The sequence below is a fragment of the Dictyostelium purpureum genome (assembly GCF_000190715.1).
Source record: "Dictyostelium purpureum unplaced genomic scaffold DICPUscaffold_270, whole genome shotgun sequence".
Lineage (NCBI taxonomy): Eukaryota > Evosea > Eumycetozoa > Dictyosteliales > Dictyosteliaceae > Dictyostelium > Dictyostelium purpureum.
Genome location: NW_003519606.1, coordinates 1 through 27265, shown reverse-complemented (window position 1 = coordinate 27265; position 27265 = coordinate 1). Strand labels below are relative to the sequence as shown.

Here is a 27265-nt window from a genome sequence, read left to right as displayed (position 1 = left end):
ATCAATTATCAATATGGTGGTTAATTATGTATTCTGCGTGGTGGGATACATAGTTAACCACAAACATGGTGGTTAATTATGAATTCTGCGTGGTGGGATACATAATTAACCACAAATATGGTGTTTAATTATTTATACTGCCTGAAGGTGTAAATAATTAACCATCCGGCTCTAATATACTAACCTCCACGTGGTAGAGCTGGAAACACTCTTTACAAAGAGTGGCTAATAGTATAAAAAAAATATAAAAAATATATATAAATAAAATAAATAAAATAATGGTATTATCAAAACATATCGAGGATTTTTTAGCATTAAAACATATAAAGGATTTTTTAGCATTAAAACTATCGAGGATTTTTTAGCATTAAAACTATCGAGGATTTTTTAGCATTAAAACTATCGAGGATTTTTTAGCATTAAAACATATCAAGTTTTAATAAAAATATAATCAAAACATAGCGAGGGTTTTTTAGCATTAAAACATATAAAGGATTTTTTAGCATCTAATTATTAAAATTCAACAATTAATTTATTTTTTAATAAAATTTATTATACACATTCAAGAATATACAATTGGATAGGATCATTCAATAATATAATATCAATTGTGTAGATTTGGATTAAGGTTGATCAAAAAATGGGTTTTTTGTGGATTTTTTTTTATTTTTTTATTTGTATCTTACAAAGAAATAATTTTTGAAAATTGGTGAAACGGAGTGAAGAAATTGTCATATCTCATCATTGGTAAAAAACAATATCCCTAAAATTTTATCCACCCTTACAAATTCCTTTAAAAAAAAATAATAAATAATTTATTAAAATACATATAATATAATATATAAATTTTTTATTTTATTTCTTTGTATTTTTAATTATTTATTTTATTTTTTTTTTTTTACTGAATTTATTAGTTCTGTACTCAAGAAGATGGTTTGGTAAGTGAAATTGGTAGAACTGCATATATATATTTATATCTCCAAATGGTAATGGAGGTAAATGTGGTGGATGTGCCAATGGTGAGATGTTGTTATTTGATAATGGTGATTTTTTTTAAATAATGAGTTCCAAATTGATGATGAGATATTTTTTGAATTTAATGTTTGGTTTGGTTTAATTCGAACACCAATGGCATTGTTATCATTGGCACTAACTAAAGAATTTGGTGATTGGCTATTTTAAATGATTAATTGCTAATTTAGATTGCTTCTCTTGATTAGTCTATATTATCTATTTATTTATTTATTTATCTTAAAATATTTAACTTTTCTTCTATTCTTTGTCTTATCTCCTCTTCGATATTTTCAATTTTAAAATTTAATTGTGTATTTCTAACTGTTTCCAAATGAACCTTTTGAGTCAGTAATCTCTAATTTTCTATTAATTGTTTGATTTCTAAATCTTATTCCATTGCTAAAGTCCCTTTTGCATTTCTATAGCTTTCAAATTCATGTTCAGTCTCTTTGATTCTATCACCATTGATTTCTTCTGAAGTATTCAATGGGATGATTGGTGAACTATTAGCACCAACATTAGATTTTGATGAATATGATGCTACCACTTTTAATGGATTTCTGTTTTCTCTTCGCATTTATCAGTTTGCTTAGAAACTAATGCTGTTGGATCCCCTCTATCAGTACGAGAACTCAGTGAAACTTTTGATATACCAACAGAAGTATCATGACCAGTGTTGAAAGATTGTTAACTGAATTTATCTTAAAGAATTGTAATCTCTTATTTAATATTGTGATTTTCAGATTGAAGACCTTCTAATTCTAATTGTTCTAAAAGTTCTAATAAAGAGAGATATAATCTTTCCAGTCTAAAGAGTTACCTGTACCTGCTATTATAACCTGTACCACCTGTACAACCTTCACCACCTGTAGCAGCACAACTTGCAGCACCCGCAGCAGTGATGGTCCTGAAAAATGCGAGGCGTTTTATTAATTGTATGATATTGGGTCGAATTTGGTGGGTGTGACTGTTATAACTTAATGAGGACTGCCTTTGGCTTGGCACTATATTGATTTTTAATTATTATAAAATGTTTTAATATTAGCTTTCTTTAAGGCTTCTAATAACTGACTGATTATTGATTTATTGAGTTAATACTATTATTTTTTTTATATAGATGACTAATTGGTATTTAAATATTGTGATCTATTATTAAATTTATTTAATTCGATATTTAAATATATATTTGATTGTATTTTTTGAATTATTTGATTGATTGCTAAAATCCTGTTTTGATGATGCTTCAGAAACTAATACTGAAAAGATTTCGGGTAGATCATATTCTAATATTCACTTTTAGCTATTAAGACACCATCTACATTATTAAATTGTGTTGTTAGCTTGATTTATTCTTTATTTTGATTTAATTAAAGATATGAGAAGTTGTCTTCTTTACAATAAAATCTAGGTACTTGTGAATTAAGTTGAATTAAACTTTTCAGTTAAACCATATGCTTAAGAATGGCAAGCAAAAGTTGGAGTTACTTTAAAGAATTTGTTTATTGAAACGACGACTTCATTTATGAACTTTGAACCTCTATCAGATACTAAATTCTTTGGGGGTCATATTTTAAATATATTTGATAAGCTAAAACCATTGGACTGTTTCACAATATGAACAATATTTACGAAAGTTGAAGTTTACCCTTTTCCTTATCTAAACTATTTGTGTTCTATCATTGAAAATAACTTTAAAATCATGTTGAGAATTTCTTTTTTATTTTTATAATTTAATTTTTATTTATTTTAATTTTAATTTTTATTTTCATTTTATAAATAAAATTGTTTATTTAATAAAACTTTTGTTGTATAACCATCACTTTAAATCATCCTATTTATTTAATAATATCCAAAAAAAATTATATATAAAATAATAAACTTTTATATTAATTGATATTACATTTCTATAAATATATAATAATATCACTGAAAAAAAACACGACATATTTTTATGATGATTATTTATTTATATATTTTTTCTCGTTTTGGTTATTTTTTTTATTTGAAAATGTCCAAGTTCTACTTCTCGCTGAATCTCAGCAAATACACTTTGAGTGTGATAGTTTTCTTTTCATTTGCTTTTGTATTTTATGTCATATTAAATCTCTGTGAATCTTCTTTATTTGATAGGTGATTTGTATAATAGCTTGTTCTGTTTTTCTGGTTTTTCTATATCTTTCCTCGAGTTAGTAGAGTTTGGGAACATTTCCTTTTGTAATCACTGGTGAAAATGTGTGATTGTATTACTAAACTATGAACTGATATAAAATAAGTGAAGTACAGAAGAAAATGGGTGAAAAGATTAAAAAAAGTAAAATTTTATTATTAATTTAAAAAAAGCTATTTTTTAATGTTTTAAAAATTATTATCATAAATAATAACTTATAAATGATAGTTATATCACTTTTATAATAATAAAAATAAGTATAATGAAAGCTAATTAATTATCTGATATTTTTTTTTATTTTTATTTTTTTTAATAAATATTTTTTTTTAATTTTTTTTTTTTAATAAATTTTTATGACATATAACCATATATATATTTATATAATCAAAATGGATAAAGAATTAGGCTTTATCTTAAATACTATAATCTTTTTATTAGTATCCTTAGTTTTTTCCACAATACTATTTTTAATATATCAAACTATTCATTTAATTTTTTTTTTAATTTATTATTCAAAAATGTAGAATTAGAATATGCTACATCAAGTAGTAGTGCAGATTTTGTTGCCCCAGTGACAGCTCCTTAGAATATGTTTCATCTAGTGGTGTTTCATCTGAACCAACTGGTGGTGATTATGCAGCTCAAAGGGTCAAGCTGTCTGTTAAAATATTTGTATAAAAAATAAGTAAAAGGTGTAACCATCCATATCTTTTGAAAGTGCTGAAGAGTCTTGGTATTGCTATGAAGTTGTTAGGAATCAAAAATATCAAAATTCACCATCAAAATAACCACAGAAACAATTAAACTAACCGATGGAACATATAAAGATTATGAAAAACCACACCATACATTAACTGATAAAAAAGATCCAAGCACAATTAGACCAATCAATATTTTAATAAACCAAATTAATAAAAATTAAAATAAAAATACTCTATCTTTTTGTTTTTTAAAACTTTTTATTATGATTCTTGTTTAGGTTTTTTTTCTTTAAAAAACACAAAAGCCTTATTCATCTTGACCTTTTCTTGAAATTTTTAATTTGATTATATCAAATAAACTCCATTTGAAAAAGAAACCTGTTGGAGTATCTTTGGTGGTGGCAACTCTGTTTTCTACTTTTGGTGTTTCAGTTGGTTTTTTGAAGTTATTAAAAAGAGTCCATCCAAATAATTTGAATGAAATTTTAATACCATCATCTATATTATTGTTATTGTTATTTACCATTTTGTTTATAATATTAAAAAAAAACTAAAAAAAAATAATACTCTTCCAAAAATTTGGAAATTTGAACTCTTGGGTGGGAAAAAATATTAAACTGATTTTGAATTTTATGAGAAAAGAAAAAAAATTTAATTATTTGTTAATTTATTATCTATTGATTTTGAGGAAGGAAATTAATGTTTCCATTATTAATTATATTTATTTCAAAAAAAGTAAATTAATGTTTCCTCTTTTTTTTATTTTTCGTTGAATTAATTTTTTTTTATCGTAATTGCTATCATTAAAATGTAACTATGATTTAATATTAGTCATTATTTTGTCATTAAAATTTAAATATTTATTTAATAGTAGGGCCCAAATTTAGTTTAAGATTTACTTAAATAAATTTTTTTTTTTATTAAATTAAAAAATAATCGATTAAATAAACTATAAAAAAAAAAATAAAAAAAAATAAAAAAAAATTAAATTTAAAAAAAATTTTTAAAAATAAAAAAACGAAAAAATAATTTTTTTTTTTTTTCTTATTTTTTTATTTTATTATCATTATTATTTATTTTTATATAATTATATAAATATGGCTAAACCAAATAATATTAAAATTAAAAATAAAAATAAATTAAATAAAAGTAATGAATCTCAAAATGATTATTTAAATAAAAAGAAACAACAAGTAAAAAAAACAGGGCAAAATAAAATAATAGACAATGATGTTTTACAAAAGAATTTAAAAGAAAAGAAGTTAGAAGAAAAGAAAAAGAAATTAGAAAAGCGTCAAAATACAATTGTAATTAAAGATAAATTAAAAGAACCAGCCAATCACTTTAGAGAGGATGAATCATTTTTTGACCAAGATATTTTCAATGACAATTCTAAATCAATATCAAAATATGATAAAATCAATTTAAATGAAAATTACGAATCATCATTATTCAACGATATGATTGATGAGTTCAATGGTGAAGATTTAGATATATTAGATTTTAACGATAATGTCATAAACGAAAACGAATTTGAACAATTTAATTCCGAAGATGAAGAGTTTTATAGTAAACAGGAAGACAATGAAAATGAAGAGGAAGAGGGTGAAGAGGAGGTAAAGAAATCAAAGAAATCAAAGGATAAAAAAGAAATATCACCAAAAGAAAAGAAAGAAGATTTCAGTTTCCCAATGGATGAAATTCAAGAGAAAGATGAAGAAGAGGAGGGTGGTAAAAAGAAAAAGAAATCAGGTGGTTTCCAATCGATGGGTTTAAATAAATTATTATTAAGATCTATTTTAAAGAAGGGCTTCAATGTACCAACACCAATTCAAAGAAGAACCATTCCATTGATTTTAGAAGGAAATGATGTTGTTGGTATGGCTAGAACTGGTTCAGGTAAAACTGGTGCATTCGTTATTCCAATGGTTCAAATGTTACAAGAGCATAGTACAGTAGTTGGTGTTAGATCAGTTATTTTATCTCCAACTCGTGAACTTGCAATTCAAACATTCAAAGTAGTTAAAGATTTTACACAAGGTACCAATCTCCGTACCATTTTAATTGTTGGTGGTGACTCAATGGAAGAGCAATACGATGATTTAGCACGTAATCCAGATATTATTATAGCCACACCAGGTCGTCTTATGCATCATCTTCAAGAAACTGGTATGAGTCTTTCAAAGGTCAAATATATAGTATTCGATGAAGCTGATCGTTTATTTGAAATGGGTTTCAACGAACAATTAACCGAAATTCTTAGTAAGCTTTCCGAAAATCGTCAAACCTTACTCTTTTCAGCCACTTTACCATCATTATTGGTTGAGTTTGTTAGAGCCGGTTTAAACAATCCAAAATTAGTCCGTTTAGATACCGATACAAAGATTAGTGAAAATTTAGCTCTTTCTTTCTTTACAGTCCGTCACGATGAAAAGCTTGGTGTCCTCTTATATTTATTAAAGGATATTATTTTTGCAGATAGAACCAAAAAATCACCAACTATTATTTTCACAGCCACAAAATATCATGTAGAATTTATTCATATACTTTTAGAACGTACTGGTATCACATCAACTTATATTCATGGTTATTTAGATCCAGTTGCAAGAAAAATCAATTTAGCAAAATTCCGTACCAACCAAGTTTCAATCTTAATTGTAACTGATTTGGCTGCTCGTGGTATTGGTAAGTTTAATTTTAATTTTAATTTTTTTATTTAAATAAAATTTTTATTAATATTTATTTACTTTTTCATTTTATTACAGATATTCCATTATTAGATAATGTAATTAATTTCGATTTCCCACCAAAAGAAAAGATCTTCGTTCATCGTGTAGGTCGTGTTGCTAGAGCTGGAAAGAAAGGTATCGCATATTCGTTAGTATCACCAGATGAAGTACCATACATGATAGATTTACATTTATATTTAGGTAGAAAGTTTTTAAATAAATTCGAATTTGAAGGTCAAACTGTCGAGGATCCAAAATATTCATTCTATGGTACCATTCCACAATATCTCATTGATGCCGAAACCGAGTATGTTAATATTCAAAAGAAAGAGTGTGTAGAGCTTTTATCACTTACAAGAACTATAGAAAATGCCCATAAAAAATATATTTCAATGCGTCCAGGTGCCTCCCATGAATCAAATAATCGTGCTAAAGCATTGAACAAGACTGGTTTCCACCCAATCCTTTCAGGCAAAATTTCAGATAACGATAATATTAAAATGGATTTCATTCAACAATTAAAATCATTTAGACCACCACAAACTGTTTTAGAAATGGATGCAAGAAAGAACAACACTCAAGTTGCAGTTATGAAGGAAAAGAGAAAGATGCATAATGTAGCAATCGAATCACAACAAAAGAAAGTATTATTAGAAACCAGCGAAACTAATTTAGGTCCAGATAATCAAGAGTTTGATTATAATAAGAAGCACAGCAAAAGAAAGGATATTGACGGTGATGATATTACTGAAGACATGTTAAAGAATGAAAATAAAATAAATCATAATGTTAAAAAACCAATTCAAGAAGAGGACGAAGAAGAGGACGAAATGGATCAAGAAGAGGACGAAGATGATAACAATAATAAATATAATGTTAATATTGAAGAATCAGTTACCACCAATAAACCAACCAACAGTAAAAAGAAAACTAGATCATCATCAAGAGATTTAAATTTCTTTATTTCAAACACACCAGAAAACTTACACGAGGAAAGAGCTTTATCAATTACAAATAGATTTACCAAAGATGTCGAAGTTAATCTTAATCCAGATGGTGAAAGAAAACAAAAGAAATCAATGGTATGGGATAAAAGAAAAGGTAAATTCGTCAGCTCATCTGCTGAACAAGATAGAAAGAACGCTAAAAAACTTGTACGTAATGAAGCTGGTGTTTTAGTAGAAGCCAAAAAGAATCATAAAGGTTATGAAGAATGGAAAAAGAAAACTCGTTCAAGAATTCAAAAAGTTGGTGAAGATGAAAATGAAAAATATCAACCACATAAAAAAGATTTTGTTCCTATGAAATGGAGAGGTCAAGATAAACAAAAAACCAAACAAGAAAGCGAAAAGAATGACAAGAAGAAACCATTTAGAGATGAAATTAAAGATAAACGTTCTATTATGAGAGGCCGTGATGAAAAAGAAAGAAAGATGAAGGTAAATAAATCAAGAGGTAAACCAGGTGCTAAAGGAAAAGGTGGTGGCAAAGGAAAAGGTGGCGGCGGCGGCGGTAAAGGCAAAGGTGGAAAAGGCAGAAAATAAATTACATTTTATAAAAATAAAATAAACAAAATAAAAAAAAATTAAAAAAAACTAAAAAAATAAAATTGTGTGTATTGTTTTTTTATTTAATTACATTTTATAAAATTACTATAAATATTTATAGTAATTATTTTTTTAAAAACTAAAAATAAAAAATAAAAAATTTGTTTTTAAATTTTAAATAAATAAATTTATTTTATTTTTTTTTTATTTGTTTTATTTATCTAAGTTCTGGATGATTTTTGAAATCGGATGATAATGATTGACCTCTAGCAATACCTTGAATTAAAAGATTCATATCGAGAACTTTGGTGACAATACGTGAGACGACAGTAAAGAGTGATGAATCTCTCCAGGTGATTCTACCAACACCACGAATCATAAGATCGGCAGCTGAATCTGGGGTATCAGAGATAGCATGGAAGAACTTAAAGAATGAAAGTTTTGGTTGATTGTCATAAAAGTTGGTTTGAATTGGACCAGACATTAAACAGAAAACATCGATACCATAGGTGTAACATTCGATGGCTAATGAAGCAGCAAAGTTTTGGAGGAAAGCTTTACCACCACCGTAACTACTGCATGATGGAGCTGGGAAGAAAGCTGATTGTGATGAAGTGAAAGTAATGCAACCTTTTAATCCTTTTTCGACCATCTTGCTTAAAAAGTGATGAGTAAGTTTGACGTGTGACATCATGTTACATTCTAAATTGGTTAATTGTCTTTGTAAGGTTGATCTGAAGAAGGCACTTAATTGAATATAACCAGCATTGTTTACTAAAATTTGAACATCGATATCTTCGGTGGCTTTTTGAATAATTGGTAAGTAATCATATTCGTGATCAGCTCTACCTAAATTGCAACCAACTTTACGGAATTCAACTTTTGGGAATTGTTTCTTTAAACCTTCGTAGGTACCTTGTAAGGTTTCGTCATCAAGAGCAACTAAAACAACATTTAAACCTTGAGCAGCTAATTTAGTAGCAACGGCTTTACCAATACCACTACTAGCACCACTGACTAATGCCCATTTAGCGTTATATTTGTTCTTTAAGTTTTGATCTTCAAATTTGAATGAAGCTATAATAATTGGTGTAATGTATGTAAAAATAGTTAAAAAACCAATTACAAAAAAGAACCAAAAAATATATTGTAACATCTTTTTTTTTTTAAAGTTAAAATTATATTATTTTTTGAAAAAGAAAAAAAAAAAAAAAAAAAAATTTCCCAAAAAAAAAAAATTTTAAAAAAACTAAAAAAAAAAAAAAAAAAAAAATCAATTTTTTTTTTTTAGATATTTTCATTTTTTCATTGTAATAATTATAATCAACTTACCATAACACCAATTTGGTTTTGTTTATGTTAATATTATTTTAAATCTCTATAAATTTTATTTATGATTGGAAATTTTATTTGATATAATTTTTTAAATGATCATTTTTAATTTATTTTAAAAAAAATATTTAAAAAAAAGGAAAATTTTTTATTATTTTGGAATTACTAAATTGGTTTGAGTTTATGTAAAAAAAGAATAAAGAATCATATTTATAAGAAGTTATATTTATTAAAATTAAAACTAAAAGTAGTTTTTAAAAAAATTTTATTTTTATTTTTTTTTTTAATTTTTTTTTTTTTCGTTTTTTTTATTTTTATTTTATGCAAAAAAAAAACATTAATTAATTTTATTTATATGTATTCAAATAATCATTAATAATAGTATAGTTTATACCTAATAAATAGTATTATTATAATTAATAATGTTTAAACAAAGTAAATTTAGTAGAGAAAAATTAAATAAAGAAAATAATAAAAATAACTATAATAATAATTATAATAATAATAATAAAAGAAATAAAAACTATAATAATGAATTAGAAAATGAAAATGATTATAAAATATTTAATGAAGACGATGATGGTGAAGGATTAAGTAAAAAGGTTTTGTTTGAACAAGATGATTTAGCATACAAGAAAAAGCAAGAGTTAAGAAAACAGAGACAGGATTCAAATCTAGTAAAGTTTAATGACAACAATTCAAAGAATCATCATCAACAACATAATAAAGAAGAGGAAGAAACTGCACCAATTGAAGATTTTAATGTCAATTTAAAACCAATCGATTTTTCAAATTTATTACCATTCAAAAAACAATTTTTAACAAATCTACAACAACCAAATAATAATAATAATAATAATGAAATAGAATATATTAAAGAAACTACAGAATTTATTATAGAAGAAGAATCAAATGATCAAGATAATGAAAACAACAATAATAATAATAAAAATAATAGCGATAAAATTGAATATTTTCCAAAAAATATTAAAATACCAATTGCAACTACAGGTGATAATAGTTTTTTACCAGGTCAATTAAAATTGTTTTTTAAGAAAACTGAATTTAAAGAACCAACAACATTTCAAAAATATGCATGGCCTGCAATATTATGCGGTAATGATATGATTGGTACAAGTTTGCCAGGGTCAGGTAAAACATTAGGTTATTTAGCACCAATGATTCCACATTGTTTAGCAAGAATGAATAGATCTCAACAACAGAAACAACAATTTAAAGATCCATATCAAGAGAAAAAGCAAAAGAATTCAGATTTATTGGTTTTAGTATTGGTACCAACTAGAGAATTAGGTTTACAAGTTTTTAATAATTTTAAATTAATCAATCAGTTGTTTGGTATCAAGGCATTAGCAATTTACGGTGGTATACCCAAACCACTTCAAATCGAACAACTTCAACGTGAAAAACCACAAATTTTAATTTCAACACCTGGTCGTTTAATCGAAATGATCGATTTGGGACATGTTAATCTTTCAACTATTACAATGTTGGTTTTGGATGAGGCTGATAAAATGCTTTCAAAAGGTTTATTACCACAATTAAAACAACTCCGTACTCAAATTAGACCAGATTCTCAAAATATTTTACTCTCTGCTACTTTCCCAGAATCTATGAAAGAGGTTGCTAAAGATTGGATTAAAGATCCATCGATTCGTTTAAGAATAGGTTCATCAGAATTACCAAAACTCAATCATATAGAACAAACATGTCAATTAATGGCTCACCACAAAAGACCACGTGCTTTAGTCAAGCTTTTAACAGAAAACAAAGAAATCAAAAGCAACAAAAAAACAATCATCTTTTTCAATAAGATCAAAGAGTTAAAAAGAATTTCAATTATGCTTTTAAAATCAAATATTAAACATGATACAATTTTCGGTAACATTGATCAAGAAAAAAGAGAAAAATTAATCAATAAATTTTCAAGTTCAAGAACTACCTTATTGCTTTCAACTGATATCGTTGGTCGTGGAATTCACATTGATGATATTCATTATGTTATCAATTATGATTTCCCAAGAAATCTCGAACAATATTGTCATAGAGTAGGTCGTGCTGGTAGAACTGATAAAGTACAAGATCCAAAAGCCTTCAGTTTCCTCACAACAAGTGATGGTTATTTAATTTCAGCTTTTGTCGATTTCTTAAAAGATCAAGATCAAGCACTATCTGTTCCATTCTTAAAACAATGTAATGAAAAATTTGGAACAAGTTTCGAATTTCAATTATCAAAAAGAAAAATTAAAGAAATATCAAAGAAAAAAGAATTTTCGGAAGAGGAAAAGTTATTAAAGAAATATGATAAATTAACAAAAAATAAAAAATATAATGATAGCGATGATAGTGATTTTGATAAATATAACGATAGCGACAGCGACAGTGACGAAGAAAAAGAAGATAAAAAAATAAAATCAAATAAAAAAGATAGTGATAGTGATAGTGACAGTAGCAGCAGTAGCAGCAGTAGTGAAGAAGATAGCAACAGTGATAGCAATAAAAAAAATAAAAATAAAAAAATAAAAAGATCATAAATAATCATTTTATTTATTTCTAAAACATAATATAATATATTCAAAATTATTTTTATTGTATTTGAATTTTATTTCTTTTGTCTGTTTTTTCATAAGATTAAATTCATTTTAAAATAAAAGTTATAAAATTTTAAATTTATTATTATATTTTTTTTTTAATAAAACATATTTTATTATTTTTTTTTGTGCATTATTTCTTATTCTTTTTTTTTTAGTTTTTTTTGTTTTTTGTTTTTTTAATTTTGTTTTGATGGAGTCTCCAAACACCATATAAACTGCCAGCATAAAGTAAAGTAAATCCAATTGATAATGTAGTTGCTAATGCAATAGTTTTTGTTTTATTTTTATTATTAATAGTATATTCGTTTGATTTTAAACCATTTACAACTAATTGAACAATAGCACTTCCACAAAAGAATGGAATCTTGAATACTGATTCAGTTTCATCACTTTGTATAGATAATGGTAATATTGTTTGTTTTATATTACCATCATAAGTTACAACAACTTGTGTAGAGTTATCATGATAACTACCGTGGTATTTACCTATTATTATAAAGATGGAACCATTTTGTGCCACACTGGAAATATTTGGTTGTGTATATTCATAAATAAGGTTATTTATACTGCAAATATTATTTACACACACTTGAATTGTATTTTGATTATTATCAACTCCTTTTGGTAATCTACATTTAATATAGGTTAAATTGCTAGGTGGAACAAAGTTACATAACTTGCCGAAAATTGTAATTTTAAGATCGTTCTGGTCTGGTGGTGATAAAAGTTGTGTACCAGTAATTTCAACAATACCTTCATTATATTTTGTTGCATTTGTGGAATATGAGGCTGGGTATAGTGGGATTTGTATTGTATTATTTGTATAAAGCGAATCAATATTAGTTTTTTTTTTTTTAAATCAGTTCTCAAATAATAAAGCTCAATATAAAAATAACAATTTTTATATAGTAATAAAAATATTGAAAATTATAATTATACATATAAAAAAAGTGTTTTTAGTGTGAAAAAAGTATTTAGGGTGAATGTTTTTTTGCAATAAAATTTGAAGTTAAGATATAAAGAAGTATTCAAAAAGATTTCTTGAAAACTTCACAATAATAATCTTTATAAAAAATTAATGCCCCAGGTTCCAGATCATTTTCATAGGTTTTTTAAATGGCTCCATTAGAAACTGTGTTGGCCAACAAAAAACAATTTTCTCTCCTTCAATCAATGCAATATATTAAATCAGTATTTCTAAAACAAAGATGAAAGGTTTCAATGTTCATAACTGTGTAGTTGATGACTGGTTTATGTTTTAAACTTAATAGTTTTTCCCTCAAAATAAAAAATATTTTGTAACAAATATAATAAATAAAAAATAATAAAAAAAAATTTAAAAAAAAGTAAGGTTACACAATATTTAATCTAGATTAATCATTAAATATAAAAATTAAAAAATAAAGATTTTATCATTATTTTTATTTTTTTCATTTTTTTTATTTAGCAATGTTTTTATGCTTTTAAAAAAAAATTAGATATTTTTTTTTTTTTTATTATTTTTTAAATTTTTTTTTATTTTTTTTTTTTTTTACCCCTGTCATTTTGGTAACTGACACTCCACATTAATAAATCAAAATAATATTGTAATTTATAAATAACTTTTTTTTTTATATTTAACTATTTATAAATGAATGATATATCATTCACACCGTTAAAACATTTAATTATTAGAATTTTAAATTAAAATTTATTTTTAATTTATTTTTTAAAATTTTTCATTTTTTTTTAACACACAACAAAAAAAAAAAAATATTGCATACTTTCATATTTTACCCTATACATCAGAGTTATTATTTGTTTTTTTAAAATGATAACTAACGATGATATGAGGAGTTATAATAATAATAATAATAGTAGTAGTAGTAGTAATAATAATAACAATAATAATAATAACGAAGATGATTGTAATAATAGCTTAGCAAATCACTTACAAAAACCAGGATGGGTGTCTTCAAGTAAAAGTAAGATGAATATTCATTTAATTAATTAAATAGAGTTAATTTAAAAGTTAATATTAATATTAATATTAAATTTAAAAAAGCATTTAAAAATCAATTTACACCATTAAAACAAAGATTAGATTCATTATCAATAAATTCAATAAACGAAATTATAGTGTTAAGAATATCTATTCCAGAAATTTCAGCAATCATTAATATTAAAGCAGATAGAGATAGTACAGTTAAAGAGTTATTACACCAAATTTTAAAAAAAAAGAGAATCAATTTTGACAATCATGGTCTATATTTAGTACCAAATATAAGAGTAGATTATGGTATGTGGTTAGACGAATCAAAACCATTATTTTTATACGAGTTATACGATCAAGTAAATATACATATATATATTTTTAGTTATAATTTAATCTCATCATTGTAATAATAGCAAGGTATTCTAACACTTGTAATTCTAATAGGATTTAGTTGAATGTAAAAAGAAAACAAGTAGGGATGTTAATCAAATACAACTATTAAAGATTGTATTACCAGAACAAATGAAATCTAAAACACTTCAGGTAGATAGAAATATGTTGGTAAAAGATGCAGCTAAATTAATTCAAACCAAAATGGATATTTTAGCACAGATTAGTCAAGAGGATATTGATTACTATGGGTTATACTCATTATTACCAAATACCAATGTAAATAGTTATAGCTACACTTCATCAACACCTTCAATATTAATGAATGATAATAATATCTTATCAAGTTATTCAATGGGTGGAAATATTAATATTATAGAATTTAAAAAAAAAGAAATTTTAATATTATCATTACATAATTTACCAATTATTTATAATAATAGTAATATCAATTATAATAATAATGATATTAATAAATTATTAAAATTAGAAATACCAATTAAATCAACCGTATTAGAAACTATATATAAAATTACAAATTGGTTAAATAATACTTTTAATATAAAAATCAGTAATAGTTTTAAGTTATTATTAAATCACTTACCAAAGCTGTGGCTAATCGATAATAATCCAATTGAATATTATAATATAAAAAAAAATGTAAGTGTTGATAGAATTTATTTAAAATTACCTTCATACATTTTTACTAATGATTATATGTATATATGTTTATTATAGGATTTAATTTATTTATTCCCAAAAATTATAGATAATGTTAATGAAGAAGAGGGTATTTGTTTAAAGGTTAGATTTTCAGCGTGTTCACAAACAAATAATTCACAAATTAGTAGTACAAATAAAAAACTTACAACCTTACCAGGCGAATTATTGGTTTTAAAAATTGATAGCGTTATTCTTTTAACTGATTTCTTAAATCCAGGTAAATTTGTTATAGGAGATGTTTATTTAACAAATTTTCAATTAATATTTTTATCAAGAGATACAGTAAGTGAATATATATATATAAAACCATATTGATTATTTATACTAATAATATTTAATTTTATTAAAGAATAAAGAATATAAAGTTCATTTAGGGTCTATTATTAAAGTTGAAAAAGTATCATCAAGTAAATCAAACTCTTATTGCTATTTAGATATCATATGTAAAGATATTAAACATGTCAGGTTTTTATTTAAATCTAAAGATGTAGGAAGAAAAAAGTTATATAGAACCCTAAAAGACCAATGCTTTCCAGGTCTTCAAACCAAATTATTTGCATACTATAACAAAGAAGTGTTTACAAATGAACAGGGTGAACCTATCAATGGATGGAATATATATAACGCAGAAAGAGAGTATAAACGTTTAGGTATAACCTTACCAAACAGTGGTTGGAGAATAACAAAGATCAATGTAGACTATCAAAAATGTGAAAGTTATCCACAAACATTGGTTGTTCCCGAAGCTGTTACAGATGAAATGTTAGTAGATGTTTTTATATTCCGTTCAAAAGGACGTATTCCGGTATTGTCATGGAGACACCCAACCAATGGTACAACTTTAACTAGATGCGCTCAACCTTTAGTAGGTTTAACAAGAAGTCGTTGTATAGATGATGAATTTTTAGTAAAGCAAATAGCATCACCAGATAAAATAAACCCAAATCAATCACAGCAACAACCACACCCAATACCAACTATTACCACCACACCACCAAATTCTAATACACAGCAGTCCCAACCTGTATTACAACATACCCAATCACAAAACTCACTTTTATCATCACCTTCTTCAAATATTTTACAAAATAAAAGGTTATCGTATTATTCAAGTATAGAAGGTTTAGGTAATAATACAACAACCATGGTACCCACACATACCAACAGTATTGGATATAACAGTACAAAAGTTTTAAATCTATTAGACGCCAGACCCAAGGTGAATGCAAATGTCAATAAAGCTATGGGTGCAGGGTTTGAAAACACAACTACAGTATATTCATGTTGCGATTTGGACTTTTTGAATATTGCAAATATTCATGTTATGAGGGACTCTTTTGAAAAAGTAAAAAGCACTTGCTTTGATGTAGTTGGTGGTATACCAGAATATACACCAAAATCAAGAGAGAGTATAGACAATTTAACAGTAAATTTAGAATCAAATAATAACAATAACAATAACAATAACAATAACAATAACATTGAAGTAGAAAATAATAATAATAATGAATCAATAATAGTATCATCAAGCTGTGACGATTTAAATAGTATGCTCACCTCAAGTAACAATAGCTATTTCAGTATAAATAATAATAGTGGTTATAATGGTTCTAATAGTGATATAATCGATAACAATATAGTTTCTTTAGATAAATACAGCTTTTCAGGATGGTATTCAGGTATTGAAGGATCAAAATGGTTTGAACATATTTTACTTATTATGTCAGGATCAATAAGAATTGTAAATAGTATTCAGAGATCATCAACATCAGTGCTAATTCATTGTTCAGATGGATGGGATCGTACAGCTCAGCTAAGTTCAATTTCAATGTTATTGTTGGATCCATATCACAGAACTATTGAAGGGTTTATAGTACTAATTGAAAAAGAATGGTTATCTTTTGGTCACAAGTTTTCAGATAGGTTATCTCAGGTCGAACACTCTGATGAAAGAAGCCCTGTTTTCCTCCAGTTTATCGAATGTGTTTACCATATAACCTGCCAATTTCCAAATTATTTTGAATTTAATGAAAAGTTTTTACTCGAAATTTTAACAGGTCTTTACTCTAATAGATTTGGTACATTTTTATTCAATAATGAAAGAGAGAGATTCGATATCAATAAAGCTAAAGAACAAACACAGTCCATCTGGTCATTAATATATTCAAATTTAGAACAGTACATAAACATAAATTATATAAAATGTGACAGAGTGATAATACCATCATTAGCAATACCAAACTATTCAATATGGAAAAACTATTATTTAAAAAATATTTTACCATCATAAAAATATATAAAAAAAATATAAATAAAAAAATTGTAAATAATACTATAAATCTATAAACTTGGCGGGTTTTTTAAATAAATAATTTGTTTTGGTTTTATTTTTTATTTTTTTTTTATTTTTTTTTTATTTTTTTTTTAGAGGGTATGCAATAAACCTTTGGAGATGCTAGCATGGATGTGATTGGTTAAATTTCCAATTCCACCAAAATGGGAATAATCGAGATCGACATCAGTTGTTATTTTATTTAAACCAAAATTTGTATTAATATTATTACATATGATTTTACTATTATTGCTATTGTTTATATTTTGGAATCTAATTAAGTTTGCTATTTTAAAAAGTAATTAGTAAAAGGGTATTTTTTACAAATTTTTTAGTTTAAACACTTACATAATATTGACATTTTGTTTTAAATAAATAAATAAATAAATAATATAAATAAATAAATAAATAAATATGTTGAATAAATAATAAATAAATAAATAATAAATAAATAAATAAGTTGAATAAATAAATTAATAAATAAATAAATAAATAAATAAGTTGAATAAATAAAATGAAATTTGAATGGAAAAAAATAAAATTTCGTTTGAAATAAATACTAAACAAAAAAAAAAAAAAGAAACAGGATTAAGTAATTAAAAATAAATAAAATAAATAATAATAATTAATTTATTTATTTCTTTGATTAATGGTAATTTAAAATTATACAAATAAGTAAATATGGCGTGTGAGAGAAATTGTGTTTTTCTTTTCTTTTCTTTTCTTTTATTTTATTTTATTTTATTTTATTTTATTTATGCACTAGTGTTTATTTTTGTTTTATTTATATTAAAAAAAAAATGATATAATTGTTTTTATTTTATATTTCCATTTGTATAAAAAATGAATTTGTTTTATATTATTTTTAAAATGATAATCTAACTATATTTATTGTGTCTGTGTCTATGTGTTAGGGTGGGTGGTATTGTGTATGTGTGTGGGGTTTGTGTGATGTGGTGTGGTTAAAATAATTTTATTGTTGTTTATATATAAAATAATATATATATATGTATACTTATTTTTATTGTGGTGGTGGTATTGGGTATTTGTGTTTTATTTCTTTTGTGTATTTATATATTCTATATGAAAAAGTTTTGTAAATTAAATGATGTGATTTATAATGGTTGTTTTTTTATGGTGGTTATTTAGTTACATGCTTTTTTACTTTTTTTTTTTTTTTTTCTTTTTTTGGTGTAATTAAACAAAAATAGATAAAAATACAAATAAAATGCGGTTTTTTCTCCCTCTAATTATTTCAAAAAGGAACAAAATAATTATAATATTAATAATAATAATCGAATTAATATCTAAATCTGATTACTCTGAAAACCAAGTTTTCTTTCTTTTTTTTTAAAAAAAAAACATATAGTGTTTACATTAAAGAATATTACTAATTAATGAAATAAAACAACCCTAATATAAAAAATTATATTAATATTTTGCGGAATGTAAAATTCATTAAGAATATTCTTAGTGAATAAAAAAATCTATTAATAAAGACACACACAGATAAACAAACACTACCCAATAAAAGTAATAAAATTAAATAATACACATAAAAATACTATATATACATATATGGGTTATTTAATTTTATTTTAAAATATTGTTATAAAAATATTAAGTAATGGGTTGATTTAAATTAATGATATAATTAATTTTATTTTTTTTTTTTTTATTTTTTTTATTTTTTTTTTATTTTTTTTTTTTAAAATTGAGTTATTTTTAGAATTTAGATATATAATTGTAAATAAAGTGTTGGATTGTTGTTGATAGATTATTATAATTGTTATTATGGTTGTGTAATAACTAAAATGTACACTTATTATCTTATAGAGTAGTGGCGAGTGCAGAATAAATGAGTGAGATTTTATTAAATTTTCAAATAACAATATTTATCGGTTGTGTGTGTGTGTGTACTTATGGATGTGCTTAGATTTAGGAAAGATTAATTTAAATAAATAAATTATCTAAATTAAATTTAATCTATTAAATTTAAAAAAAAGATTTTCTCTTTTTTAAACAATTCTAAATTTAGAACTTTCTTTAAACCAAAACAACATAGGAAAACAAAATACAACAACAACTAACTTATCATATATTCATATGAATTTGCATATTAAGTGCATATATACATAATTTAAAATGGTGTTTATGGTGTGACTTTGCCCACATAAAAATATATTTTAAAAAAATATAAAAATAAAAAAAAATTTACTTTTTTTAAATTTTTTTATTTTTTTCATATTTTTTTTTTATTTTTTTTTTCAAATTATTTTTTTTTTAATTTTACAAATCTTGTTTAATCATTTAATTTTATTTATTATTATTATAATAATTATCATATTATATATACATATTTTATTTTATTTATCATTTAATAAATAATTTTGTTTTGGTTTACAAAATGGAAAATAAAATTAAATCTATAAAATTAAAAATTGAAGAATCAAATCATTTTCAAATTCAAAGAGAATCAGTGTTATTAATTCATCAATTATTATTAAATGAAAAATCACAACAAATTTTCGACTCTTCTTTAAATCTATTCTTGCAATTAATCTATAGTCCCTTTGTGCATGTAATTGAAACAACAATAGAATGTGTGAGTATTTATAGATATCTTTATTTTAAATTTTTAAATTTTAAATTTTAAATTTTAAAATTTAAAATTTAAAATCAAAAATTTAAAATTTAAAACAAATCACCTATTTATAAAATATCATCATTATGATAGTAATGATGATGATGATGAATATTAATAATAAAAATAATCTAATAATATTATACAAAATAATATATATATATATATATTTATTTAACTAACATTTTATTTAAAATTATTTATAGATTATAAATTTAGTTAAAATTAAAAAAGTTGCTAGGGAAATAATATTAAATAAATTATTAGAATCAATTGTATCAATTGATAAATCAATGGTTGGTGTAATTGTTAAAGCCATAATTGGTTTATCAATTGATATTGAATATATGTCAAAAATAATTAAAGAGATCAACATCAAAGGAAATTCAGTATTCCCATTGAACACTTTAACCAAACAATTTTCGGTATCAAAACCAGAAATCTATGGCTCAGTATCAGAAGAGATTGAAATATTATTATTAGATTCAAATATTCCAGCTTCACTTAGAGATCAACGTTTCGAATTCCTCAAACCATCTTTATCAAATTTATTATTAAATTCAAATGAATTACCAATGGAAACATCGTTACTTCATAATACATTGATTAGAATCGCACACGATGCTCCCAATTTATACCAACCAATTCTTAGTTTTCTATCATCACTATTATTTTTATATAGTAATAATGGTAATATTTCTCAACAACAATATCGTCAAAAAATTCAATTTGTTCGTGACTTAATCGACTTGATAAGATTCCCACCTTCATCACATTCACCAACATTTTCCAATAATAATAACAATAACAATAACAATAATAATAATAGAGAGTCAAAGAACGAATTCACAAGCTCCATTTTATCGATTTTATACTATTTATTAAATATCTTTGTCGATAGCAAAGAATCAAATCAAGTATCTATTAGAAATAATGTATTAGTATATTTACAAGAGTTAATATTGCTAGAACCATGTATTGTTTGGTACCAATCTTATAACACAGGATTAAAACATTATAATACACCAATAATTGTAGTTCTCCTCCTATTTTTACCATCCTCAGTCACAAGTATTCAACAAAAAATTTTAGAATTACTCCAAATCTCTATCGACTATTTACCAATCAAAATCACCGACAACAATCAGTATTCTATCATCACATCACTTAGATTATCAGTTTCTCCATTAATCAGAATGATCTCAACTTTCAATTCATCAAATAGTCAACAACAGCAACAACAACATGAAGTTTTAAAGAAATTATTAAAAGATATTGAAACTTTAATTTCAACCATTTCATTAAAAATTGATAATAAACAATATATAAATCAATCAAATAAAGAAGATGACGATAATGACTATGACGAAGACGAGAGAAATTTAAATAAATCATCAGATAAAATGATCAGCTTGGATACTTTCCTTTTAGATAATTTTATTCCAATTAATTTAGCATGGAATTTATTAATCTCAAATAGAAATGGAGAATTAGTTTATAGTGTTTTACCAACTTGGTTAAATATTTTAAATTCAAATATAAAATTAAATCATGATAATCTTCACGAAAAAGAAAAGTTAGAAAAGAAAAATCAAAAAAAACAATCATCACAGCAACAACAACCACAACCACAACAACAAAAATTAAATAATAGTGTTGACTTTTCAAACGAATTTTTAATTTACTTTTTATCACCATTTTTATTATTTAAACACAATCAACAAGATCAGTTAGCATCAGAGATCCGTATTGAGGCCATTCATCTATTACCAGTTATTCCTAGACAATCAATTGAATCCATTTCAATTATACCTTTGTTCTTTTATGCAATTCAAAGAGAAGAAAAGTCTGAAGTCATTTTAGAGCTTTTTGAAACATTACCAGAATTAGCAAAAAATAAAGATTGTTTTGCCTCAGTATTAAAAATTTTATCAAACTTGGATCAACAAAAGAAAAAAGAATCTTCAATTCTTCCATCGTTCATTTTAAGAATTTATTGTAAGCTTTGGAAATCAAATTCATTAGTTTTCCCAAAAATAGAAGAGTTAATCTATTCAGTTATTCAACAGGTTCAACAACAAAAAGAAGAAGAAACAAATAAATTTGATCAACTATTTGAAGATAAATTATCAACTGCCCAAACCATTAAAGATATATGTGAGTTTGATCCCGATCAAGGTCAAGAATTAATCCAACCACTTTCACAATTTTTATGTAAAGAAAGTAATCCATCCATTTTATCTCTATCTTGTGAGGCATTAAGTTCACTATGCAAATATGAAATCATTAGCTTTACAAGTGCCTGGAATGTAATTAAAAAGAACTTGGGCCATGAAGAAGGCTTTGAAAACGATAGACGTTCACCAATCGTGTTGGTTAGCCTTTTAGAGTTCTTTTCAAATGGTATTAACGATTTTAATGGTCAAGCTTCGCTGGAACAAAAAACTATCGATGTCATCACCGATATTATTAAAAGAGTTTGGAATTTATCAAGTCATCAAGATAGTAATGTTTCTTCAAAGGCATATTATGTATTGGCAAAGTATATTCAAGCTTTAGAGAACCAAGAGCTTTTAGAAAAGATCCAATCAAAAATACCAGCACTTTTAGAGAGATTAGGCAATTTACCAAAAAACACTCCAATAGATCCAAACTTTACTTTGCTTTTAGATTCATTATTAGAAAACGAACTTAAAGAAAAGAGATCATTAAAAACAGCTCATCAAAATATTAAACAAACCAAATCAGTTTCAATATTTAATAATAACAACAATAAACTCTTAAAGATTATGAGCTTATTAGAGGACGAATTAGATGAAGAATCAAGAACTGGTATTAAATCTGGTATTATTTTAGGTTTACTCTGGTTTAGCAGTGATTCAAATAAAGACGCATCAAGTGAACCGAAGAAGGAAACAAAGAAAGAAATTTTAATGAACTTTAAATTCAACAAAGGTTTATTAAATGACTCTATCGAGTTTCTTGATAACTCTAGAGATTTACTTACCAAGGTTATGTCATTGGGCGCATGGGGTAGATTCATGAATGAATGCTTCAATGCATACGAAAAGAACGATATTATGAGACAATCTTTACCAAGCGGAACCAAATTAACTGCAAAAGAAACCCACGAAAAAGTATTTGACGAAATTCAAGAGCAACTTTTAGAAACCATCACAGGAAACCCATCAAGTGTTCAAGCTGAAAATTCAATCTTTGCTTTGGTCATGATGTCTAGAAATCTTTCAAGAGTCTGTTATTCTAAAATGGAGTCTGTATTTAACCAACTCTTAAAATGGGTAACTGAATCTAAAACTATATTCTCTGGTAACGCTGATATTGTTGTAGGTGCATCTTATTTAGGTTTGGGAATATTGGCTCCATGTCTTTTGGCCGATAGTACTCTAGTTAAAGATGCAATCTCATCTTTAGAATTCTCAGCAACCTCAAGCGAAAGCAATGTAGATGCAAATGTTAAATTCAATTGTTATTTGGCTTTAGGTATTTGCTCCAATCAATTGTTAGCTACCCAACTCGAAAAGAAGAGAATTAATTTAATATTGTACAATGCATTTATTGAACAATTTGGTAACCCAAAATCAACAAATATTAATGAATCTATGGCAATTAGTGGATTATGCTTTGCAATTGGTTACTGTAGTAGCTCATTTGAAGAGCTTTCAATGACTGATAATCTTTTAAAGATTAATGAAACTATTGAAAAGAACTTATTACACAACCAACAATTTATTAATGATTGTCCACTTTCCTATGGTCTTCTTCTCATCTCGCACTCTTCTATTGTCGGAAGTTGTTTCAAATTAAACCTTTTACCAGCTGCTGAAATCAAATCAAAAGTTGTTCCATTCTACCAAAATATTGGTAACAAGAGTTCAATTTATCAATGTATTGCTTTTAACAATTTAATTCAAACTCTTTTTAGACAAGGCTATACCGAATTAGATTTACAATTCATACAATCCATTTTAATGGCAAACAAAACAGTTATTTCAGAAAATAGCAACTCCTCATCATTGGAAAAGATTAACTCTGTACTTTCAACATCAATTCTTTTAGGTTCACCAATTTTATCACAATCTACATCATGTTTAGATTCAACATTAGAAGGCAGCGTTTTAGATTTCATAAACTCCCAACCATCAAGTAGAAAAGACTTTAAACAACTCTTGGATGAAATAATAGATGCAATGACCCAACTCTTTGAATCCGCAAATACCGACTCAAAAACAATTAGATATACCGCAATTTGTTTAGGTTCAATTACACTTCCAATTGGTAAAAAATCAATGTCTGCATCATCAACAGTTTCACAAGAACCAGAAAACTATGACCATTTACCAAACGAATTATTCATAAAAAGTATCTTCAACTATTTAGTATCATCCTCTTCATTACCAAATAAATCTAGTGAAGAAACCATAGAGTGCTGCATTAGAGTGTTCTCAAAAGCTGATGGGGCTAAAATGCCATTAGTTAACTGGGGCTCAGTTATTAAAAGAGTGTACAATCAAACCGAAAACATCAAAGTCAAAAAGCAATGTATCGAATTTGCAGCTGAAAATATAACTCTTTCAAGTTTATCGATTGTAGTTTCTGAATGGTTAAGTGTATCTCAGTTCAAGAACAGTAACACATCTATTCAAAAAAAGCTTTTAAAAGTTTTACCAAGAGTTTTAAATCAATTGACCCCAACACGTATCAACTCTATCTTTGACGATATTTTATTAAATATTTCAAACCAAACCTTCAAAATCTATAAAGACTACCCACCAACCAATTTATTTTTATTATGGAAAATCCTTAGCAGATCCTTTAATAGCAATACAAATGATAGTAGTGATCAAGATGAAGACGAATACAACTTTAATATTAAACCATCAAAAGAACCAATGTCAAACGAAACCAAAGAAATAGTATTTAGATTTATAGTTATTAATATTAAACTTTTACCAAGTCCATATAATTACGAGAATGAACTTCTTTCAAGCGAAAATATTAAATTATTAAACATTGCAAGTGAATCATTACATCATTTACCAAAAGAAAGAATACAAGCAAACCTTCCACTCCTCTCTGGTATCAATGATATTGATAACGAAGCTAAAATTCAATATCTTTATGTACTAGTTTTATCCAAAGGTAGTCTTGGAAAGCCATCTCTTTCAAATTTCTATAAAATCAAATCATGGTGTTTCTCCTCCACTGATGCCACCCAACAAAGCAAAGTTCTTTCTATTTTGCCACTTATTTTAACAAAACCACTTATCGATAACCAAAGCCAATTTGGCTTCGATGTCATCTTAAATGATATTTTCGACTCTATATCACTTACATCAAAACAACATATTATAGGTTTAGAATTATTATCACAATTAATTTCAAATCAAATTAATTTAAATATTTTCGAATTTAATTCATTCTTTAATTTATATAATAACGTAAATATATACATATATCTAAAAAAAAAAAAAAAATTTAATATTAATTTTATTTTGTTTTATATACTATAGGTTGATATTAATACAACTCAAGAAGAAAAAGATTCTTTAAACATTATTTATAACTTTAGATATTTAGAACTATTACCATTCTATTTTAAAGTTTTATTTAATAATAGCACCCAACTAGACAGCCAAGATATCATTAATAAGCTTTCAACAATACTTCAAAACAAATGCTCTTGCATGGATACCAAGGTTAAATCTATTGTTTTTTCATCCATTTTAACTTTAAAACAACTAAATAATCAACAACAAAAAGATAACTCTCAATTATCTTTATTTAATCTTTATAAACTAATAAATAATAAATAAATTTATTTATGTATATTATGGTCAAACCAATATATATATATTTTAAATAATTATAATTATAATTTTTTATTATTACATTAAATTACATTAAATTTAACAACTATATTAATATAGTGTTTAATTGCAACCACATGAACCACCTAATAATCCACCGACGATTCCACCAACAATACTGGTGACGGCAGTTAAATTGATATCAACATTGACATTAACATCAATATTGGCAGCTGCTGGAATAAAGATTGGACCACTACCGCCACAACCACCGCATGCAACTTTATTTGAAGACATTGATAATGAAGCACTCTTTGAGCTGATGCTTGATTTTGAGCTGGTGCTCATTGGAGATAATGAAGTTAAAGCAGCTATAAAAATATTTAAATTTTAATTAGTATGTTTTAAATATTATATTATATATAAAATATTTACATAAGATTGTCATTTTGATGTTTTGTTTTGTTTATTTTGAATGATTAAAAAAATAATAATAAAGTTTAATTTATAGTTTTAAAATTAATATTAAAAAAAATAATAATAATTAAAAATAAATTTATTATTAAAAAACATATTTTTCCATTTCTAGTAGATAAATCTATAAAACTTAGAAATTAAAAAAAGTTGATAAAAAAAAAGCTTTAATTAATTGTTTTTTTTATTTGCAGTTAATCGATTGATCTATTTAAATTAATTTAAACATTTGATTATATAAGTGTTTTTTTTTAATATTTTTTTAAAAAATAAAAAAATTTTATAATAATTATTCAAATTTTTTTTAAAAAAAATTCTTTTAATTACTTTTGTACATCTATTGTTAAAAAAATAATTATGACCTAAATAGGTTAACTTTTTAAATTTATAAATTCTAGGATATGAACTATATATATAACACCCTTAAAAAAAGTATTATAAAAAAAAATATTCCCCCTACAAAAAAAAAACACTTTTTTTTATATTATACATTTTAACCCCATTACACACTTTATTATAAGATTTGTATGAATGAAATCAAACATGGGGTATTATTTTTTTTTGTAAATAATAAAATAGAAAGATAAAAATATATAGGCACCCTTATATTATCACTATATAGGCTCTAAATATTGAATCCTAATTTAATTAATTAAAAGTTAAACCACTTTTAAATTTATCTTTTTTTCTTTTTAAAAAAATTAAATTATTTTAATTTTTTAAAAAAAAAAAAAAAAAAAAAAAAGTATAAATAGAGTTTATTCAATTTAAATTTAATCACAAACAAAAATCAATAT

The 27265-nt window shown here is 24.6% G+C and overlaps 9 protein-coding genes across 9 annotated transcripts; 4 read left to right on the top strand and 5 right to left on the bottom strand.

Moving 5' to 3' along the window:
* Positions 1-1402: 1402 nt before the first annotated feature.
* On the bottom strand, positions 1403-1591 carry DICPUDRAFT_155918 (uncharacterized protein; the record flags this gene model as incomplete). Its single annotated transcript, XM_003291271.1, has 1 exon — positions 1403-1591. The coding sequence occupies one exon, from the start codon at positions 1589-1591 to the stop codon at positions 1403-1405; it is 189 nt and encodes a 62-aa protein (XP_003291319.1).
* Positions 1592-4189: 2598 nt separating this feature from the next.
* Positions 4190-4408, bottom strand: DICPUDRAFT_155916 (uncharacterized protein; the record flags this gene model as incomplete). The annotated part of the gene is made up of 1 exon (XM_003291270.1): positions 4190-4408. The coding sequence occupies one exon, from the start codon at positions 4406-4408 to the stop codon at positions 4190-4192; it is 219 nt and encodes a 72-aa protein (XP_003291318.1).
* Positions 4409-4979: 571 nt separating this feature from the next.
* On the top strand, positions 4980-8155 carry DICPUDRAFT_155915 (uncharacterized protein; the record flags this gene model as incomplete). The annotated part of the gene is made up of 2 exons (XM_003291281.1): positions 4980-6567; positions 6648-8155. The coding sequence occupies 2 exons, from the start codon at positions 4980-4982 to the stop codon at positions 8153-8155; spliced, it is 3096 nt and encodes a 1031-aa protein (XP_003291329.1).
* A 172-nt stretch (positions 8156-8327) lies between these two features.
* Positions 8328-9314, bottom strand: DICPUDRAFT_49739 (uncharacterized protein; the record flags this gene model as incomplete). Its single annotated transcript, XM_003291269.1, has 1 exon — positions 8328-9314. One exon carries the CDS (start codon positions 9312-9314, stop codon positions 8376-8378), a length of 939 nt encoding a protein of 312 aa, XP_003291317.1. The 3' UTR covers positions 8328-8375.
* A 598-nt stretch (positions 9315-9912) lies between these two features.
* DICPUDRAFT_38798 (uncharacterized protein) lies at positions 9913-12042 on the top strand (the record flags this gene model as incomplete). Its single annotated transcript, XM_003291280.1, has 2 exons — positions 9913-11854; positions 11906-12042. 2 exons carry the CDS (start codon positions 9913-9915, stop codon positions 12040-12042), a joined length of 2079 nt encoding a protein of 692 aa, XP_003291328.1.
* Positions 12043-13912: 1870 nt separating this feature from the next.
* DICPUDRAFT_155911 (uncharacterized protein) lies at positions 13913-17480 on the top strand (the record flags this gene model as incomplete). Its single annotated transcript, XM_003291279.1, has 5 exons — positions 13913-14066; positions 14147-14433; positions 14522-15127; positions 15206-15472; positions 15540-17480. The coding sequence occupies 5 exons, from the start codon at positions 13913-13915 to the stop codon at positions 17478-17480; spliced, it is 3255 nt and encodes a 1084-aa protein (XP_003291327.1).
* A 134-nt stretch (positions 17481-17614) lies between these two features.
* Positions 17615-17883, bottom strand: DICPUDRAFT_155910 (uncharacterized protein; the record flags this gene model as incomplete). Its single annotated transcript, XM_003291268.1, has 2 exons — positions 17615-17808; positions 17871-17883. 2 exons carry the CDS (start codon positions 17881-17883, stop codon positions 17615-17617), a joined length of 207 nt encoding a protein of 68 aa, XP_003291316.1.
* Positions 17884-19929: 2046 nt separating this feature from the next.
* On the top strand, positions 19930-26000 carry DICPUDRAFT_155909 (uncharacterized protein; the record flags this gene model as incomplete). Its single annotated transcript, XM_003291278.1, has 3 exons — positions 19930-20131; positions 20434-25625; positions 25698-26000. The coding sequence occupies 3 exons, from the start codon at positions 19930-19932 to the stop codon at positions 25998-26000; spliced, it is 5697 nt and encodes a 1898-aa protein (XP_003291326.1).
* A 116-nt stretch (positions 26001-26116) lies between these two features.
* DICPUDRAFT_73069 (uncharacterized protein) lies at positions 26117-26462 on the bottom strand. Its single transcript, XM_003291267.1, has 2 exons — positions 26430-26462; positions 26117-26365 (listed from the first exon to the last, which is right to left on the bottom strand). The coding sequence occupies exons 1-2, from the start codon at positions 26440-26442 to the stop codon at positions 26118-26120; spliced, it is 261 nt and encodes an 86-aa protein (XP_003291315.1). The 5' UTR covers positions 26443-26462; the 3' UTR covers position 26117.
* Between the last annotated feature and the right edge of the window lie 803 nt (positions 26463-27265).